Source organism: Etheostoma spectabile, unplaced genomic scaffold (genome assembly GCF_008692095.1).
Source record: "Etheostoma spectabile isolate EspeVRDwgs_2016 unplaced genomic scaffold, UIUC_Espe_1.0 scaffold00008478, whole genome shotgun sequence".
In the NCBI taxonomy this organism is placed as follows: Eukaryota; Metazoa; Chordata; class Actinopteri; order Perciformes; family Percidae; genus Etheostoma; species Etheostoma spectabile.
Window position 1 is genome coordinate 5,001 of NW_022603593.1, and position 20,000 is coordinate 25,000.

At 46.8% G+C, this 20,000-nt stretch overlaps 3 protein-coding genes across 4 annotated transcripts in view; all 3 read right to left on the minus strand.

The window, feature by feature from the left end:
• The window catches only part of mtif2 (mitochondrial translational initiation factor 2), a gene marked incomplete at its 3' end in the record, with an annotated part of 10,781 nt that extends 4,440 nt beyond the window's left edge, over positions 1 to 6,341 (minus strand). The window contains 4 exon segments of the mRNA XM_032508587.1: positions 758 to 798; positions 800 to 930; positions 1,338 to 1,625; positions 6,177 to 6,341. Coding sequence (XP_032364478.1) covers positions 758 to 798; positions 800 to 930; positions 1,338 to 1,623 — 458 coding nt within the window.
• Positions 3,702 to 7,996, minus strand: LOC116678854 (proline-rich extensin-like protein EPR1). Its single transcript, XM_032508590.1, is given in 6 exon segments — positions 3,702 to 4,450; positions 4,570 to 4,780; positions 4,782 to 5,045; positions 5,048 to 5,354; positions 5,389 to 5,636; positions 7,778 to 7,996. Coding segments are annotated over 6 exon segments (1,998 nt in total).
• A 1,235-nt stretch (positions 7,997 to 9,231) lies between these two features.
• The window catches only part of LOC116678853 (echinoderm microtubule-associated protein-like 6), a gene marked incomplete at its 5' end in the record, with an annotated part of 31,744 nt that continues 20,975 nt past the window's right edge, over positions 9,232 to 20,000 (minus strand). For both annotated transcript variants that reach the window (XM_032508589.1, XM_032508588.1), the window contains 11 exon segments: positions 9,232 to 9,739; positions 9,944 to 10,044; positions 11,360 to 11,513; positions 12,253 to 12,356; positions 12,528 to 12,690; positions 13,075 to 13,247; positions 16,192 to 16,380; positions 16,653 to 16,767; positions 17,245 to 17,402; positions 17,865 to 18,072; positions 18,572 to 18,761. In XM_032508589.1, coding sequence (XP_032364480.1) covers positions 9,715 to 9,739; positions 9,944 to 10,044; positions 11,360 to 11,513; positions 12,253 to 12,356; positions 12,528 to 12,690; positions 13,075 to 13,247; positions 16,192 to 16,380; positions 16,653 to 16,767; positions 17,245 to 17,402; positions 17,865 to 18,072; positions 18,572 to 18,761 — 1,580 coding nt within the window.

Genomic DNA, 20,000 nt, shown 5'->3' on the forward strand with positions numbered 1-20,000 from the left:
GGTGTGTGTGTGTGTGTGTGTGTGTGTCTCTGTGTGTGTGTGTGTGTCTCTGTGTGTTGTGTGTGTCTCTGTGTGTGTGCGTGTCGTGTGTGTGTCTGTGTGTGTGTATGTGTGTGTGTCTCTGTGTGTTGTGTGTGTGTGTGTGTGTCGTGTGTGTCTCTGTGTGTTTGTGTGTGTCTGTGTGTGTGTCTCTGTGTGTGTGTGTGTGTGTGTGTGTGTGTGTGTGTGTGTGTGTCTGTGTGTGTGTGTGGTGTCTGTGGTGTGTGTGTGTCTTGTGTGTGTGTCTCTGTGTGTCTGTGTGTGTCTCTGTGTGTTTGTGTGTCTGTGTGTGTGTCTCTGTGTGTGTGTGTGTGTGTGTGTCTGTGTGTGTGTGTGTGTGTGTGTGTGTGTTGTGTGTGTGTGTCTGTGTGTGTCTGTCTCTGTGTGTGTGTCTCTGTGTGTGTGTCTCTGTGTGTGTGTGTCTCTTGTGTGTGTGTCTCTGTGTGTCTGTGTGTGTGTGTGTGTGTGTGTGTGTCTGTGTGTGTCTGTGGTGTCTGTGTGGGTGTGTGTGTGTGTGTGTGTTGTGTCTGTGTGTGTGTCTCTGTGTGTGTGTGTGTGGTGTGGTGTGGTCTCTGTGTGTGTGTGTGTGTTCTCTGTGTGTGTGTGTGTGTGTGTGTGTCTGTGTGTGTGTGTGTGTGTGTGTCTGTGTGTGTCTGTGTGTGTCGTGTGTGTGTGTGTGTGTGTGTCTGTGTGTGTCTGTGTGTGTGTGTGTGTGTACCTGGGCTCCACGTCCCTGCTGGGTCTCTCCCTGGTCTCCTCTGAGGGTTTTGTATCTGAACTTCATCCCGGACCGGGTCACCACCTCCTTGATCCAGGACTCGTCCAGGACCGAGTCCGGCTGCAGGGCGTCCAGGTCCAGGGGGGTCCTCCGCAGGGCCTCCAGGACGTGGTCTGGGACAGACAGAGACCGCTTTGAATCAACTTTATTGACACAGTCTGCTCTCTCTTCTTATTGGAGAATAAATACATAAACTAGAATAAACATGTTTAAGATAAAAATATTACAAATTAAATAAAAAATAAATTATTTTTTTAAAAAGATAAAAATAACTAAGAAAAATGTTTTTTTAAATAAACTTAAAATAACTAAATTGAAAAAATAAAAAACAAAATAAATAATAAAAAATGAATAAAAAAATAACTAAATTAAAATAAAGTAACAAATAAAATAAAATGAAAAAAATACAAAATTAACCCCCCCGAAAAAAAATTTATAAAAAAAATTTAAAAAAGAAAATTTCAAAATAACTAAATAAATTTTTAAAAACTAAATTAAAAATAAAATTAATTCAAAGTACCGAAGTCTTTGTTCATGGCGGCGGCGAGCTCGGCCACCGTCATCTTCTGACTGATCTCCACTTCCTGTTTGTCCACCTTCACCTTCGGGTTCCTCTGCTCTGACCTCTGACCTTTGACCTTTGAGGCTAACTTCCTGTTCTGTTGCCAGATGAGCGAGGGGGCGGGGCTTCCAGCAGGAAGGAGGCGGGTCCGAGACAGGAAGTTGGAGAGCGGAGCCGTGTCGACGTGGACGAGACGGCGGGCGCCACGCACCACTGATGACATCACTGATGACATCACAATCATACCTGGGGGGGAGGGAGAGAGGGTTATCGTGTATGTTGTTGTGTGTTAGTGTGTGTGTTAATGTGTGTGTTAATGTGTGTGTTAATGTGTGTGTTAATGTGTGTGTTAGTGTGTGTGTTAGTGTGTGTGTTAGTGTGTATGTTATTGTGTGTGTTAATGTGTGTGTTAGTGTGTGTGTTAGTGTGTGTGTTAGTGTGTGTGTTAGTGTGGTGTTAGTGTGTATGTTATTGTGCATTTTAGAGGGTTATGGTTATTAGGGTTAGGGTCTCTTAAAATTGGAGGCAGCAGATCAGATGGTCACCTGGTCACCTGATCACCTGGTCGCCTGATCACCTGATCACCTGATCACCTGGTCGCCTGATCACCTGATCACCTGGTCACCTGGTCACCTGATCAACTGGTCGCCTGGTCGCCTGATCAACTGGTCACCTGATCAACTGGTCAACTGATCACCTGATCAGCTGGTCACCTGATCAGCTGGTCACCTGGTCAACTGGTCACCAGGTCACCTGGTCAACTGGTCACCTGATCAACAGGTCACCTGGTCAACTGGTCACCTGATCAACTGGTCACCTGATCACCAGGTCACCTGGTCAACTGGTCACCTGATCAACAGGTCACCTGGTCACCTGATCAACAGGTCAACTGGTCACCTGATCACCTGGTCAACTAATCACCTGGTCACCTGATCACCTGGTCAACTGGTCACCTGATCAGCTGGTCACCTGATCAGCTGGTCACCTGATCAGCTGGTCACCTGATCAGCTGGTCACCTGGTCAACTGGTCACCTGATCAACAGGTCACCTGGTCAACAGGTCACCTGGTCAACTGGTCACCTGATCAACTGGTCACCTGATCACCTTATCAACTGGTCACCTGGTCACCTGATCACCTGATCACCTGATCACCTGATCAACTGGTCACCTGATCACCTGATCAACTGGTCACTGGTCAACTGATCACCTGATCACCTGATCACCTGATCAACTGGTCAACTGATCACCTGGTCACCTGATCACCTGGTCACCTGATCACCTGGTCACCTGATCACCTGGTCACCTGATCACCTGATCAACTGGTCTCCTGGTCACCTGATCACCTGATCACCTGATCAACTGATCACCTGGTCACCTGATCAACTGGTCACCTGATCACCTGGTCAACTGATCACCTGGTCACCTGATCAACTGGTCACCTGATCACCTGGTCAACTGATCAACTGGTCACCTGGTCACCTGGTCACCTGGTCACCTGGTCACCTGATCAACTGATCAACTGGTCACCTGATCAGCTGGTCACCTGGTCACATGATCACCTGGTCAACTGGTCACCAGGTGACCACACCACACTGCGTGCAAATAACTCACAAGTTATTCTTGCTCAGAAATTGTCTTTATTTGTTTGATTCCCACTAAACACCCGCCCTGTATGTTTGTCAATGGTAAGCACGTTCAAATCCACCTGAAACTCAAATGTCCATCTCTGACTAAACAAATAATAAATAAACATGATAGGCTACAGGTGTGTGCAGGATGAACAGTAGCCTGCAGGCCAGATGGAGAACAGGTAACAACAATGGAGAACAGTTAGCATGGACAGCCATCAGACAGGAGGCAGGCAGTAAGTGGGATATATAAGGGTTTTGGATTTCAGAGGTTTTTTGTAGTTCATTTCAGTCGTCTGCAGCTGAGAACTGGAGGAGTGGTGACCAGAGGAGGTGTGACCAGAGGAGTGGTGACCAGAGGAGTGGTGACCAGAGGAGTGGTGACCAGAGGAGAGGAGAGGTGACCAGAGGAGGTGTGACCAGAAGAGGTGTGACCAGAGGAGTGGTGACCAGAGGAGGTGTGACCAGAGGAGTGGCGACCAGAGGAGTGGTGACCAGAGGAGAGGAGTGGTGACCAGAGGAGAGGAGAGGTGACCAGAGGATGGTGACCAGAGGAGTGGTGACCAGAGGAGAGGAGTGGTGACCAGAGGAGTGGCGACCAGAGGAGAGGTGACCAGAGGAGTGGTGACCAGAGGAGAGGAGTGGTGACCAGAGGAGAGGTGACCAGAGGAGTGGTGACCAGAGGAGTGGTGATCAGAGGTGGTGACCAGAGGAGTGGCGACCAGAGGAGAGGTGACCAGAGGAGAGGTGACCAGAGGATGGCGACCAAGGAGTGGTGACCAGAGGAGTGGTGACCAGAGGAGAGGATGGGTACCAGAGGAGTGGCGACCAGAGGAGAGTGACCAGAGGAGAGGAGTGGTGACCAGAGGAGAGGAGAGGTGACCAGAGGAGTGGTGACCAGAGGAGAGGTGACAGAGGAGTGGTGACCAGAGGAGGTGTGACCAGAGGAGGTGTGACCAGAGGAGTGGTGACCAGAGGAGGGTGACCAGAGGAGTGGTGACCAGAGGAGTGGCGACCAGAGGAGAGGAGTGGTGACCAGAGGAGTGGTGACCAGAGGAGTGGTGACCAGAGGAGGTTGACCAGAGGAGTGGTGACCAGAGGAGTGGTGACCAGAGTGAGAGGAGAGTGACCAGAGGAGGTGTGACCAGAAGAGGTGTGACCAGAGGAGTGGTGACCAGAGGAGTGGTGACCAGAGGAGTGGTGACCAGAGGAGAGGAGAGGTGACCAGAGGAGGTGTGACCAGAGAGGTGGTGACCAGAGGAGTGGTGACCAGAGGAGTGGCGACCAGAGGAGTGCGACCAGAGGAGTGGTGACCAGAGGAGTGGCGACCAGAGGAGTGGTGACCAGAGGAGTGGTGACCAGAGGAGGGGGACCAGAGGAGTGTGACCAGAGGAGTGTGACCAGAGGAGTGGCGACCAGAGGAGTGGTGACCAGAGGAGAGGAGTGTTGACCAGAGGAGATGTGACCAGAGGGAGTGGGTGACCAGAGGAGTGGTGGACCAGAGGAGTGGTGACCAGAGGAGAGGAGAGGAGTGACCAGAGGAGTGCGACCAGAGGAGAGGTGACCAGAGGAGTGGTGACCAGAGGAGAGGAGTGGTGACCAGAGGAGAGGAGAGGTGACCAGAGGAGTGGTGACCAGAGGAGTGGTGACCAGAGGAGAGGAGTGGTGACCAGAGGAGTGGCGACCAGAGGAGAGGTGACCAGAGGAGAGGTGACCAGAGGAGTGGCGACCAGAGGAGTGGTGACCAGAGGAGTGGTGACCAGAGGAGAGGAGTGGTGACCTGAGGAGTGGCGACCAGAGGAGAGGTGACCAGAGGAGTGGTGACCAGAGGAGAGGAGTGGTGACCAGAGGAGAGGTGACCAGAGGAGTGGTGACCAGAGGAGGTGTGACCAGAGGAGGTGTGACCAGAGGAGTGGTGACCAGAGGAGGTGACCAGAGGAGTGGTGACCAGAGGAGTGGCGACCAGAGGAGAGGAGTGGTGACCAGAGGAGTGGTGACCAGAGGAGGTGTGACCAGAGGAGTGGTGACCAGAGGAGAGGAGTGGTGACCAGAGGAGTGGTGACCAGAGGAGGTGTGACCAGAGGAGGTGTGACCAGAGGAGTGGTGACCAGAGGAGTGGTGACCAGAGGAGTGGTGACCAGAGGAGAGGTGACCAGAGGGTGGTGACCAGAGGAGTGGTGACCAGAGGATGGTGACCAGAGGAGAGGAGTGGTGACCAGAGGAGTGGTGACCAGAGGAGTGGTGACCAGAGGAGGTGTGACCAGAGGAGGTGTGACCAGAGGAGGTGTGACCAGAGGAGGTGTGACCAGAGGAGTGGTGACCAGAGGAGTGGTGACCAGAGGAGTGTGACCAGAGGAGTGGTGACCAGAGGAGTGGTGACCAGAGGAGTGGTGACCAGAGGAGAGGAGTGGTGACCAGAGGAGGTGTGACCAGAGGAGTGGTGACCAGAGGAGTGGTGACCAGAGGAGTGGTGACCAGAGGAGTGGTGACCAGAGGAGGTGTGACCAGAGGAGTTGTGACCAGAGGAGTGGTGACCAGAGGAGTGGTGACCAGAGGAGTGGTGACCAGAGGAGGTGTGACCAGAGGAGTGGTGACCAGAGGAGGTGTGACCAGAGGAGGTGTTGTAGCCTATAAGCTCAAGTTGTTGCTACCAACACAAACAGCCTGTATCATCTATATTGATGTTAGTAGCTTCAGGCTACAGTGGTCACAACTGGATCTGACTGCCTCCTGTTTTAGAGATATGATGTCTGAGAAAGCTGAGACTTATTATTTGTTGTTTTGTTTTTGTCGGACAGCTACGTCACGCGGACAGCTACGTCACGCGGACAGCTACGTCACGCGGACAGCTACGTATTCTCTTCCGTCACGACAACAGACGCGTTTGGCTGACGGTCGCCAGGTAACACGGACTCTCGTTAAACCGGAACACCGGGACCCGGGTTAACTGAGCTGTCAGATAACCCGGGTTAACTGAGCTGTCAGATAACCCGGGTTAACTGAGCTGTCAGATAACCCGGGTTAACTGTGCGGTCTCGTGCCGGGACTGAGACCCGGGTTTTCCCGGTGAGGTGACGGTCCGCTGTAGAGCTCGGTGGGAACGGAGACCGGGTTAGACCGGGTTAGACCGGGTTAGACCGGGTTGGACCGGGTCGGACCGGGTCTCACCTGACGGGGGGGTCTTCTCTCAGCTCAACCGAAGGACCGGCATCACCTGTCGGTCCGGAGTACTACACCTGTCGGTCCGGATTCTCCTGGTTCACCGTGAAGTAGACCTGCCACAGGGCGCCGCCATGACAGTAACTGACTGACGGATATCCGCTTCTTCTTCTTCTTCTTCTTCTTCTTCTTCTTCTTTCGAGGTTTCAGGGCCATCACTGCCTCCTACTGGCGCTAACACGCAGCTTTTATTTCATAATAAAGATTAAAATATAGTTTACACACACACAGACACACACAGACACACACACACTCAAAGACCCACAAACACACACACACACACACACAGACACACAGACACACACACAGACACACACACACACACACACAGACACACACAACACACACACACACACACACAGACACAGAACACACACACACACACACTCAAAGATCCACACATATATTCACACACACACACACACACACACTCAGAGACACACACACACTCAAAGACCCACAAACACACACTCAAAGACACACACACACTCACACTCACATTCACACACGCACACACACACTCAAAGACCCACAAACACACTCAGAGACACACACACACACACACACACACATTCACACACTCACACATACACTCGGAGACACACACGCATACATACACACATACACACACACACACACACACACACACACACACACACACTCAAAGACCCACAAACACACACTTGGAGACACACACACACAGACACACACACTGGATTCTGCCGACAGAATTTAAATAATATCTAAAACCGGTTTAATTCAACATGTTTCACTTTCAGTCTCAGGCTTTTATTGTGAAAAGTTTAATATTTAACATTTAACACACTTCCAACAATCAACAACATTTCTACCTGTAAACACTCAGAAAGAATATTTTATTATTTCACAGTTGGGGGGGGGGGGGGGGGCTTACACACAAACCAGCTTTTAAAGGAACAGTCCCACATTTTGGGACTGTTCCTCTTCTTTATCCTTCTTCTATACTCTTTCATTTCTATTCTACATTTCAAGATGATTACAAACAAAATTAAACATTTCTTCAGATTTCCTGGATTATTTTCAGCTACAAAACGCCGACATGCTGGATTTAACATTTAGCACCTGAACTACACCTGACCCTGGTGTTGTCTCCCGGGTCAAAAACAGGAAATTACAAACATAAAAAACAAAAAACATAAAATTATACCTAATATTTGAGTTAAAAAAGCAGAGATTATGAATTATTTTGACTAACAGTTAAGATCAGAGGAATGAAAGAGCGTTGGAAGGAATCCATGTTATGGTAATTTGGATAAAAAGAAACTCAGATTTCAGATATAGACATTTATTAAAGGTTATTATTTATTAAAGGGGTCAACAAGAGGGTTAGACCACGTTGGAGGGTTAGACCACGTTGGAGGGTTACACCATGTTGGAGGGGTAGACCATGTTGGAGGGTTACACCATGTTGGAGGGGTAGACCATGTTGGAGGGGTAGACCATGTTGGAGGGGTAAACCATGTTGGAGGGGTAGACCATGTTGGAGGGGTAAACCATGTTGGAGGGGTAACCATGTTGGAGGGGTAGACCATGTTGGAGGGGTAGACCATGTTGGAGGGGTAGACCATGTTGGAGGGGTAAACCATGTTGGAGGGGTAGACCATGTTGGAGGGGTAGACCATGTTGGAGGGGTAGACCATGTTGGAGGGGTAGACCATGTTGGAGGGGTAGACCATGTTGGAGGGGTAAACCATGTTGGAGGGGTAAACCATGTTGGAGGGGTAGACCATGTTGTAGTAACTACTATATACTATATATAATATTATATATAGCACATATTGTATATTATATGGAATATTATATATATATAAAATATACTACCTTAACCTCCATATATAATATACTATATATAATATATTATATATAGTATACTATATATAATAATAAATATACTATATACTATTCATAATATTATTCACTGTTATTTAATTTCACTGGATTTGTATTATGAGGTAGAATTATTTCGACCACAACGACCACCAGCCCTAACGACCACCAGCCCTAGCGACCACCAGCCCTAGCGACCACCAGCCCTAGCGACCACCAGCCCTAGCGACCACCAGCCCTAACGACCACCAGCCCTAACGACCACCAGCCCTAACGACCACCAGCCCTAACGACCACCAGCCCTAACGACCACCAGCCCTAGCGACCACCAGCCCTAGCGACCACGAACCCTAACAACCACCAGCCCTAGCGACCACAAGCCCTAACAACCACCAGCCCTAACAACCACGAGCCCTGACGACCACGTCATATAGCACCACGATTACAAATAAAGTTTTATCAAATGTTGGTCAGAGGTTGTGAAAAAGGCACGTGCTAACATACGGTACTGCTAGCAGGCTAACATACAGTACCGCTAGCAGGCTAACATACAGTACCGCTAGCAGGCTAACATACAGTACCGCTAGCAGGCTAACATACGGTACTGCTAGCAGGCTAACATACGGTACCGCTAGCAGGCTAACATACAGTACCGCTAGCAGGCTAACATACAGTACCGCTAGCAGGCTAACATACGGTACCGCTAGCAGGCTAACATACGGTACCGCTAGCAGGCTAACATACGGTACCGCTAGCAGGCTAACATACAGTACCGCTAGCAGGCTAACATACAGTACCGCTAGCAGGCTAACATACGGTACCGCTAGCAGGCTAACATACGGTACCGCTAGCAGGCTAACATACGGTACCGCTAGCAGGCTAACATACGGTACCGCTAACAGGCTAACATACGGTACCGCTAGCAGGCTAACATACGGTACCGCTAGCAGGGTAACATACGTACCGCTAGCAGGCTAACATACGGTACCGCTAGCAGGCTAACATACGGTACCGCTAGCAGGGTAACATACGGTACCGCTAGCAGGCTAACATACGGTACCGCTAGCAGGCTAACATACGGTACCGCTAGCAGGCTAACATACAGTACCGCTAGCAGGATCCGTCAGTATAATATATGGTAGGAAAGGATTCGGACTTCCTGTCCCCAGAGGATTGGACTGGTAGGACTTCCTGTCCCCAGAGGATTGGACTGGTAGGACTTCCTGTCCCCAGAGGATTGGACTGGTTGGACTTCCTGTCCCCAGAGGATTGGACTGGTTGGACTTCCTGTCCCCAGAGGATTGGACTGGTAGGACTTCCTGTCCCCAGAGGATTGGACTGGTTGGACTTCCTGTCCCCAGAGGATTGGACTGGTTGGACTTCCTGTCCCCAGAGGATTGGACTGGTAGGACTTCCTGTCCCCGGAGGATTGGACTGGTAGGACTTCCTGTCCCCAGAGGATTGGACTGGTTGGACTTCCTGTCCCCAGAGGATTGGACTGGTTGGACTTCCTGTCCCCGGAGGATTGGACTGGTTGGACTTCCTGTCCCCAGAGGATTGGACTGGTTGGACTTCCTGTCCCTAGAGGTCTCAGGTCAAAGGTCATCAGGGTTTTGAAAACTTACTGACTTTTCCAAACGAATAAACTGTAGAAACAGAAATATTATTTTTATTATTATTATTATTATTATTATTATTATCAGTAAAGTAAGAATGCCATGCTCTAGTAGTAGAAGAAGAGAACACAGATACAGACAGAAGCATCCTGGGAGATGTAGTTAATCTCACAGAGAGAGAGAGAGAGAGAGAGATACAGCCAGATGCATCCTGGGAGATGTAGTTTGTCTCACCTGCAGTCGCTGCCTCCAGCGCTGATGACGTACTTGTCATCCCAGGAGAAGCGGACGTTGGTGACGTGTGCAGAGTGGCCGAAGTAGCGCTTGTGTTTCGCCTGAAACATCAGAACAAAGAGGAGAAGAAGACGTCTTAAAGGGCCACACTCTGCTCATTAAAGGGCCACATTCTGCTCATTAAAGGGCCATATTCGGCTCATTAAAGGGGCATATTCTGCTCATTAAAGGGCCATATTCTGCTCATTAAAGGGCCATATTCTGCTCATTAAAGGGCCATATTCTGCTCATTAAAGGGCCACATTCTGCTCATTAAAGGGGCACATTCTGCTCATTAAAGGGCCATATTCGGCTCATTAAAGGGCCATATTCTGCTCATTAAAGGGCCATATTCTGCTCATTAAAGGGCCACATTCTGCTCATTAAAGGGGCACATTCTGCTCATTAAAGGGCCATATTCTGCTCATTAAAGGGCCATATTCGGCTCATTAAAGGGCCATATTCTGCTCATTAAAGGGGCATATTCTGCTCATTAAAGCATCCATATTCTGCTCATTAAAGGGGTAAACCATGTTGGAGGGTAAACCATGTTGGAGGGTAAACCATGTTGGGGGGTAAACCATGTTGGAGGGTGAACCTTGTTGGAGGGTTAAACCACGTTGGAGGGTTAGACCATTGTGGAGGATTAAACCATGTTGGAGGGTTGAACCATGTTGGAGGGTTAGACCATGTTGGAGGGTTAAAAGATGTTGGAGGGTTAAACCATGTTGGAGGGTTAAACCATGTTGGAGGGTTAGACCATGTTGGAGGGGTAAACCATGTTGGAGGGTTAGACCATGTTGGAGGGGTAAACCATGTTGGAGGGGTAAACCATGTTGGAGGGTTAGACCATGTTGGAGGGGTAAACCATGTTGGAGGGTTAGACCATGTTGGAGGGGTAAACCATGTTGGAGGGTTAGACCATGTTGGAGGGGTAAACCATGTTGGAGGGTTAGACCATGTTGGAGGGGTAAACCATGTTGGAGGGGTAAAACATGTTGGAGGGTTAAACCATGTTGGAGGGTTAGACCATGTTGGAGGGGTAAACCATGTTGGAGGGTTAGACCATGTTGGAGGGGTAAACCATGTTGGAGGGTTAGACCATGTTGGAGGGGTAAACCATGTTGGAGGGGTAAACCATGTTGGAGGGTTAGTACCAGAATAGGTTTCCATGGTTTCACTTCTGTTACATCTTTGTTGGGAGTCGCACATGCCCAGTACCTGGGTAAGGACTACTAGCCAGTCAGGAGCAGAGTATGAGAACTACACACACACACACACACACACACACACACACACACACACACACAGTCAGACACACACACACACAGACACACAGACACACGCACACAGACACACACACACACACAGACTCACATATTTCTCGGAGCAGGGGAAGTCGAAGAGCTTGATGAGTCCGAAGTCGTCTCCGGTCACCAGGTTGAGGCCGGCGTGCGACACACAGGCGCAGTTAACGTCGGCCCTCTCCGCGTTACGGGGCCACACGCCCAGGACTTCATCTCCCAGGATGCTTAGCAACAAGAGAGATCCATCAGCTGACCCGCTAACATGTAACCCTAAAAGGGATCTGCCAATATGTACCCCTAAAGGGGGATCTTCTAATATGGATCTGCTAATATGTACCCCTAAAGGGGGATCTTCTAATATGGATCTGCTAATATGTACCCCTAAAGGGGGATCTTCTAATATGGATCTGCTAATATGTACCCCTAAAGGGGTATCTGCTAATATGTACCCCTAAAGGGGTATCTGCTAATATGTACCCCTAAAGGGTATCTGCTAATATGTACCCCTAAAGGGGGATCTTCTAATATGTACCCCTAAAGGGGGATCTTCTAATATGTACCCCTAAAGGGTATCTGCTAATATGTACCCCTAAAGGGTATCTGTCAATATGTACCCCTAAAGGGGATCTGCTAATATGTACCCCTAAAGGGGGATCTTCTAATATGTACCCCTAAAGGGGGATCTTCTAATATGTACCCCTAAAGGGTATCTGCTAATATGTACCCCTAAAAGGGATCTGCTAATATGTACCCCTAAAGGGGGATCTGTCAATATGTACCCCTAAAGGGTATCTGCTAATATGTACCCCTAAAAGGGATCTTCTAATATGTACCCCTAAAGGGGGATCTGCTAATATGTACCCCTAAAGGGTATCTGCTAATATGTACCCCTAAAAGGGATCTGCTAACATGTACCCCTAAAGGGTGTAACCCTAACTTGTGTGATGTCATAAGCAGCCTCACCTGGTCCAGGTCGCCCAGGTGATCCTCTCAGACACCGACTGCTCCGAGACCATCTTCCCCGAGGGGACCTCATGCACCTGCCGGGTGTAGGTGCTGCTGGAAACCTACAGGATGACATCACTTCCTGTTAACACTCAGGATGACATCATCATCATCACTTCATCATTACTAATATATGTAAGACCCCCGTGGTCATCAGGAGCCACCGGTCTGGAGATACATTAATACATGAATAAGCAGCGAGGGTGTGGGTTGAGGGTTCGATTCCCTCTCACCTGGATGTGCTTGCTGTCGGCTGAGAAGTCGATCTGGATCACGGAGCCGGGGAGGTCCTTGCAGTAGCCGATCCGGTTCAGGGACGGACCCAGAGACAGGTCGTAGAAGTCCACCGCGCTCTCGACCGAACCCACCGCCAGGAACCGGTTGTCTGGACTGAACCTGGACCCCCGAAAACCAGAAAGGGTTAGATACAAACCAGAAGCAGAGCTGGACAGAGTCTATAGATCTATCTACAGACTCTACTGCAGTAAAGGTACTGTCATAAAAAAATTAACTTTTAAGTAAAAGTAGAATTAATGGTACAACAAAAATCTGTCTCATGTAGTACGTCCTGATGTAGTCTACCCTATGTCCTGATGTAGTCTACCCTATGTCCTGTGTCCTACCCTATGTCTTGTGTCCTACCCTATGTCCTGATATAGAGTCTACCCTATTTCCGGTGTCCTACCCTATGTCCTGTGTCCTACCCTACGTCCTGTGTCCTACCGTTTTTCCTGGGTCCTACCCTCTGTCCTGTGTCCTACCCTACGTCCTGTGTCCTACCGTATGTCCTGGATGGCGACGCTGCGGTCCCTCCTCTTGCCCCAGACGGTGAGCGAGTTGACGAGCAGGACGATGAACTCTCCGTTCTCCAGACCGATGGACACCATCTCCCCGTTGGGGCTGTAGGACGTGCACTTGGCAGCGTGACCCAAACTCACCTTGTTCAGCAGTTTCTGAAAGAAAGACAAACAGGTCAATGGGACCAATGACAACAAGACTCTCTGTCTGTTAATCAGCTGCTATATTAATAAAGTTATGTTGTTTCAGCTGCTATATGAATGAAGTTATGTTGTTTCAGCTGCTATATTAATAAAGTTATGTTGTTTCAGCTGCTATATGAATGAAGTTATGTTGTTAATCAGCTGCTATATTAATAAAGTTATGTTGTTTCAGCTGCTATATGAATAAAGTTATGTTGTTTCAGCTGCTATATGAATAATGTTATGTTGTTTCAGCTGCTATATGAATAAAGTTATGTTGTTTCAGCTGCTATATGAATAAAGTTATGTTGTTTCAGTTGCTATATTAATAAAGTTATGTTGTTTCAGCTGCTATAAAGTTATGTTGTTTCAGCTGCTATGTGAATAAAGTTATGTTGTTTCAGCTGCTATGTGAATAAAGTTATGTTGTTTCAGCTGCTATATGAATAAAGTTATGTTGTTTCAGCTGCTATATAAATAAAGTTATGTTGTTTCAGCTGCTATATGAATAAAGTTTTGTTGTTTCCGCTGCTCTATTAATAAAGTTATGTTGTTTCAGCTGCTCTATTAATAAAGTTATGTTGTTTCTGCTGCTCTATGAATAAAGTTATGTTGTTTCAGCTGCTATATGAATAAAGTTATGTTGTTTCAGCTGCTATATGAATAAAGTTATGTTGTTTCTGCTGCTATATGAATAAAGTAATGTTGTTTCAGCTGCTATATGAATAAAGTTATGTTGTTTCTGCTGCTATATGAATAAAGTTATGTTGTTTCAGCTGCTATATGAATAAAGTTATGTTGTTTCTGCTGCTATATGAATAAAGTTATGTTGTTTCAGCTGCTATATGAATAAAGTTATGTTGTTTCTGCTGCTCTATTAATAAAGTAATGTTGTTTCTGCTGCTATATGAATAAAGTTATGTTTCTGCTGCTATATGAATAAAGTTATGTTGTTTCAGCTGCTATATGAATAAAGTTATGTTGTTTCAGCTGCTATATGAATAAAGTTATGTTGTTTCTGCTGCTATATGAATAAAGTTATGTTGTTTCTGCTGCTCTATTAATAAAGTTATGTTGTTTCTGCTGCTATGTGAATAAAGTTATGTTGTTTCTGCTGCTATATGAATAAAGTTATGTTGTTTCTGCTGCTCTATTAATAAAGTTATGTTGTTTCTGCTGCTATATGAATAAAGTTATGTTGTTTCAGCTGCTATATGAATAAAGTTATGTTGTTCTGCTGCTCTATTAATAAAGTAATGTTTCTGCTGCTATATGAATAAAGTTATGTTGTTTCTGCTGCTATATGAATTAAGTTATATTGTTTCAGCTGCTATATGAATAAAGTTATGTTGTTTCAGCTGCTATATGAATAAAGTTATGTTGTTTCTGCTGCTATATGAATAAAGTTGTTGTTTCTGCTGCTCTATTAATAAAGTTATGTTGTTTCAGCTGCTATATGAATAAAGTTATGTTGTTTCAGCTGCTATATGAATAAAGTTATGTTGTTTCAGCTGCTATATGAATAAAGTTATGTTGTTTCTGCTGCTATATGAATAAAGTTATGTTGTTTCTGCTGCTCTATTAATAAAGTTATGTTGTTTCTGCTGCTATGTGAATAAAGTTATGTTGTTTCAGCTGCTATATGAATAAAGTTATGTTGTTTCTGCTGCTCTATTAATAAAGTTATGTTGTTTCTGCTGCTATATGAATAAAGTTATGTTGTTTCAGCTGCTATATGAATAAAGTTATGTTGTTTCAGCTGCTATATGAATAAAGTTATGTTGTTTCTGCTGCTATATGAATAAAGTTGTTGTTTCTGCTGCTCTATTAATAAAGTTATGTTGTTTCAGCTGCTATATGAATAAAGTTATGTTGTTTCTGCTGCTATGTGAATAAAGTTATGTTGTTTCTGCTGCTATATTAATAAAGTTATGTTGTTTCTGCTGCTCTATTAATAAAGTTATGTTGTTTCAGCTGCTATATGAATAAAGTTATGTTGTTTCAGCTGCTATATGAATAAAGTTATGTTGTTTCTGCTGCTCTATTAATAAAGTTATGTTGTTTCTGCTGCTATATGAATAAAGTTATGTTGTTTCTGCTGCTATATGAATAAAGTTATGTTGTTTCAGTTGCTATATGAATAAAGTTATGTTGTTTCAGCTGCTATATGAATAAAGTTATGTTGTTTCTGCTGCTCTATTAATAAAGTTATGTTGTTTCTGCTGCTATATGAATAAAGTTATGTTGTTTCTGCTGCTATATTAATAAAGTTATGTTGTTTCAGCTGCTATATGAATGAAGTTATGTTGTTAATCAGCTGCTATATGAATAAAGTTATGTTGTTTCTGCTGCTATATGAATAAAGTTATGTTGTTAATCAGCTGCTATATTAATAAAGTTATGTTGTTTCAGCTGCTATATGAATAAAGTTATGTTGTTTCTGCTGCTATATGAATAAAGTTATGTTGTTTCAGCTGCTATATGAATAAAGTTATGTTGTTTCAGCTGCTATATGAATAAAGTTATGTTGTTTCAGCTGCTATATTAATAAAGTTATGTTGTTTCTGCTGCTATTTGAATAAAGTTATGTTGTTTCAGCTGCTCTATTAATAAAGTTATTTTGTTTCAGCTGCTATATGAATAAAGTTTTGTTGTTTCTGCTGCTATGTGAATAAAGTTATGTTGTTAATCAGCTGCTATATGAATAAAGTTATGTTGTTTCTGCTGCTCTATTAATAAAGTTATGTTGTTTCAGTTGCTATATGAATAAAGTTATGTTGTTTCAGTTGCTATATGAATAAAGTTATGTTGTTTCAGTTGCTATATTAATAAAGTTATGTTGTTTCAGCTGCTATATGAATAAAGTTATGTTGTTAACCAGCTGCTATATGAATAAAGTTATGTTGTAGCGGGGTACCTTATCAGCCAGGTCCCAGATCCGGATGGTCCCGTCGTCGCTGGCGGAGATGAAGACGTCTTTAAAGGGGTGCGTGGCGAGTCCCCAGATGCCCCCCTTAGTGTGTCCGTTGATCATGGTGTTGGACGCGGCGTTCTTCTCCCCCACCTCGATGATCTCTCCGTCTTTGGTCCCCACCAGGATCTTACCCTGCGGAGACAATACACCAGTCTCGCTAGGCCAGACCCTACCCCACAGTGCTGCAGAGGAGGGTCTGGTTAGTCCACATCTGAGGGGTCTGGTACCGTCCCTCTCAGAGATTATAATCTGAGGGTCTGGTACCTTCCCTCTACAGAGATTATAATCTGAGGGTCTGGTACCTTCCCTCTACAGAGATTATAATCTGACAGAGATTTGAATCTATAATCTGAGGGTCTGGTACCCTGTCAGAGATTATAATCTATAATCTGAGGGTCTGGTACCTTCCCTCTGCAGACGGAGCGGACGTTCTCCACCGGCTGGCCCGTCTCCAGCTGAAAGGCTCGGCAGCGCTTCATCTCCTGGTCCCAGAGCTTCACGGCTCCGCCCTCCTTGGTCCTGTCAACACACAGACCGCTGAGTGGGCTAAGGTCACACTGGACATCTGGACTAAGGTCACACTGGACATCTGGGCTAAGGTCACACTGGACATCTGGACTAAGGTCACACTGGACATCTGGGCTAAGGTCACACTGGACATCTGGGCTAAGGTCACACTGGACATCTGGGCTAAGGTCACACTGGACATCTGGGCTAAGGTCACACTGGACATCTGGGCTAAGGTCACACTGGACATCTGGGCTCCAGATCTTAGAATGGTTGGTGGGAGTTGTATATTATTATTATTATTATTATTATTATTATTATTATTATTATTAATTCTATTGTTATTATATATTGTCCCAGACCGCTGAGCTGGAATAAAAACCAGATCCGGACCGGTTGGTACTGCTGGTCTACACACGGCATCCCTTTAAATCAAGGCTAACGTTAGCGGGAGCTAGCCTCCGTCAGCGTGGGTGCAGCAGGACTCACGGGCGCTCCTTCCCCCCGGTGACGATGAGCCCGTCCCTCAGCGTGGTGTACATGGTGAACACCGGGCCGCTGTGCGCCTTGGCAACCACCCGCACCAGGAAGTGCTCCCGCCACACGTACACGTCCCCGTTGATGGCGCCGGTGAACGTCAGGTTGTTCTGCAGGAACATCCAAGAGCTAAGTTTAAAAATAATTGAAAACAGCATTGAAAAGAGACAGGTAGAAAGCATCAAAAGTGTCAAAAGAATCAGAAACACACACAAAAAACATTGATGGCATCGAAAGAAGCATTTTTAAAACCCTCAACAGCGTTTTAAAAAGTGGAGAGCAACGGATAAAGCAACTGATTTACTATAAATTCATCTATATATTTTATTTTGAAAGGGGAGTTGTGTCTTACCGCCCCGAAGGCGACCAACGGCACGGTCTGCGGGGTTTTATTTTGAAAGTCTTACCGCCCCGAAGGCGACCGACGGCACGGTCTGCGGGGTTTTATTTTGAAAGTCTTACCGCCCCGAAGGCGACCGACGGCACGGTCTGCCGGGTTTTATTTTGAAAGTCTTACCGCCCCGAAGGCGACCGACGGCACGGTCTGCCGGGTTTTATTTTGAAAGTCTTACCGCCCCGAAGGCGACCGACAGCATGGTCTGCATGCGCCCGTCCTCCACCGAGCCGATGACCCCCTTCTTGTAGACTAGCGCCCCCCCGACCAGGGTCCAGAACTTGATGTGTTTGATTCCCACCGAAACGAACTGGGAGTCGGAGTCGGGTCGGAACTCCACCACGAAGATCCGCTCGGCGTTGCCACGGTTACCGTTACCATGGTGCCTGGGTCAGAGGTCAAAGGTCACACATCAGATATACATACACACACACACACACACACACACACACACCACTCCCCACCACCCCCCACGGTGGTACCTTCCTGCCAGCGCCACACGGTGATGGTGTGTTCAGGCTCCACCCCCCCACGGTGGTACCTTCCTGCCAGCGCCACACGGTGATAGTGTGTTCAGGCTCCAGGCCCACACACACACTCTCTCTCCACACACACACACACACACACCACACACACACACACACACACACACACACACACACACACACACACACACCACCACACACCACACACACACACACACACACACACATCTACACACACACACACACACCCACACACACACACACACACACACACTCTACACACAACACCACCACACACACACACACACACACCACACAACACACACACACAAACACACACACACCACACACACACCATCTACACAACTCACACACACAATCACACACACCACACACCCACCCCCCCACGGTGGTACCTTCCTGCCAGCGCCACACGGTGATGGTGTGTTCAGGCTCCACTCCGACCGACCAGCAGCAGCTTCCCGTGGCGCTGAAGTTGACGTAGCCGACCGCCTTGGCGTGGGAGCAGCGCAGGATGGACAGCGTCTGCTTGGTCACGGCGTCCCACACGTGGATGGACGGAGCCAGGCCTGGGACGGGGGGCAGGGACGGGGGGGCAGGGATGGGGACAGGGACGGGGGACAGGACGGGGGGACACACAGGCAAAGGTCTGAGGAACAACGGCAATGAAACATCTCGACAACGTAGAGAAAACGTAGAAAAGCAACAAAGAGATTCTCCGTCCTGCGTCCTCGGGTCCGAGCTGACCCTCAAACTGTTTCTAAATCAGGAATCTGGGTTTTATCAACCAAAATGTCCAAAAAATAACGTGGATGGTTCCATACGGCGCTCTTTATAAGTAAATGATCAGTTTGCTTATGTCTTTGAATTCTGGAGTTTTATTACATTTTATAACATTTGAAAAACATATGATAAAAGAACGTTGAAAAAAAGTGACAAAAACGGTGTGGGGGGGGGGGGACTATTAAACTATATAAACAAGTTTTTTTATTCATATAAAAAAAGTAATTTTATTTTGGACCGAGAAAAACAAACAAAGTGCAGCGGGCGGGAGGACAACACGAGGGTTAACTAAAGCTTTGGAAGCATAAAAAAGGGTCGAGAAACACGTTTAAGCAACCAAGAACTCCTGGAAACATAGGAACCAAGGAACCATGAACTGTGGTTCCAAGTACCAAAGGCATTAAGGTAGTCAAGGAACCACGGAACCCAAGGATAAGGGAACTAGGGACCTAAGGAACTGAGGTCTCAGGAACCGGAGGCCTTAAGGTAGCCAAGGAATCCTAGAAACCAAGGAACTAGGGTCTAAGCAACAAAGGACCCTAGCATCCTAGAAACCAAGGAACTAGGATCTAAGCAACAAAGGACCCCAGCATCCTAGAAACAAAGGAACCAGGAACTAAGCAACAAAGGACCCTAGCATCCTAGAAACCAAGGAACTAGGCTCTAAGCAACAAAGGACCCTAGCATCCTAGAAACCAAGGAACTAGGCTCTAAGCAACAAAGGACCCTAGCATCCTAGAAACCAAGGAACTAGGGTCTAAACAAAAAAGGACCCTAGCATACTAGAAACCAAAGAACTAGGGTCTAAGCAACAAGGGACCCTAGCTTCCTAGAAACCAAGGATCTAGGGTCTAAGCAACAAAGGACCCTAGCATCCTAGAAACCAAAGAACTAGGGTCTAAGCAACAAAGGACCCTAGCATACTAAAAACCAAGGAACTAGGGTCTAAGCAACAAGGGACCCTAGCTTCCTAGAAACCAAGGATCTAGGGTCTAAGCAACAAAGGACCCTAGCTTCCTAGAAAC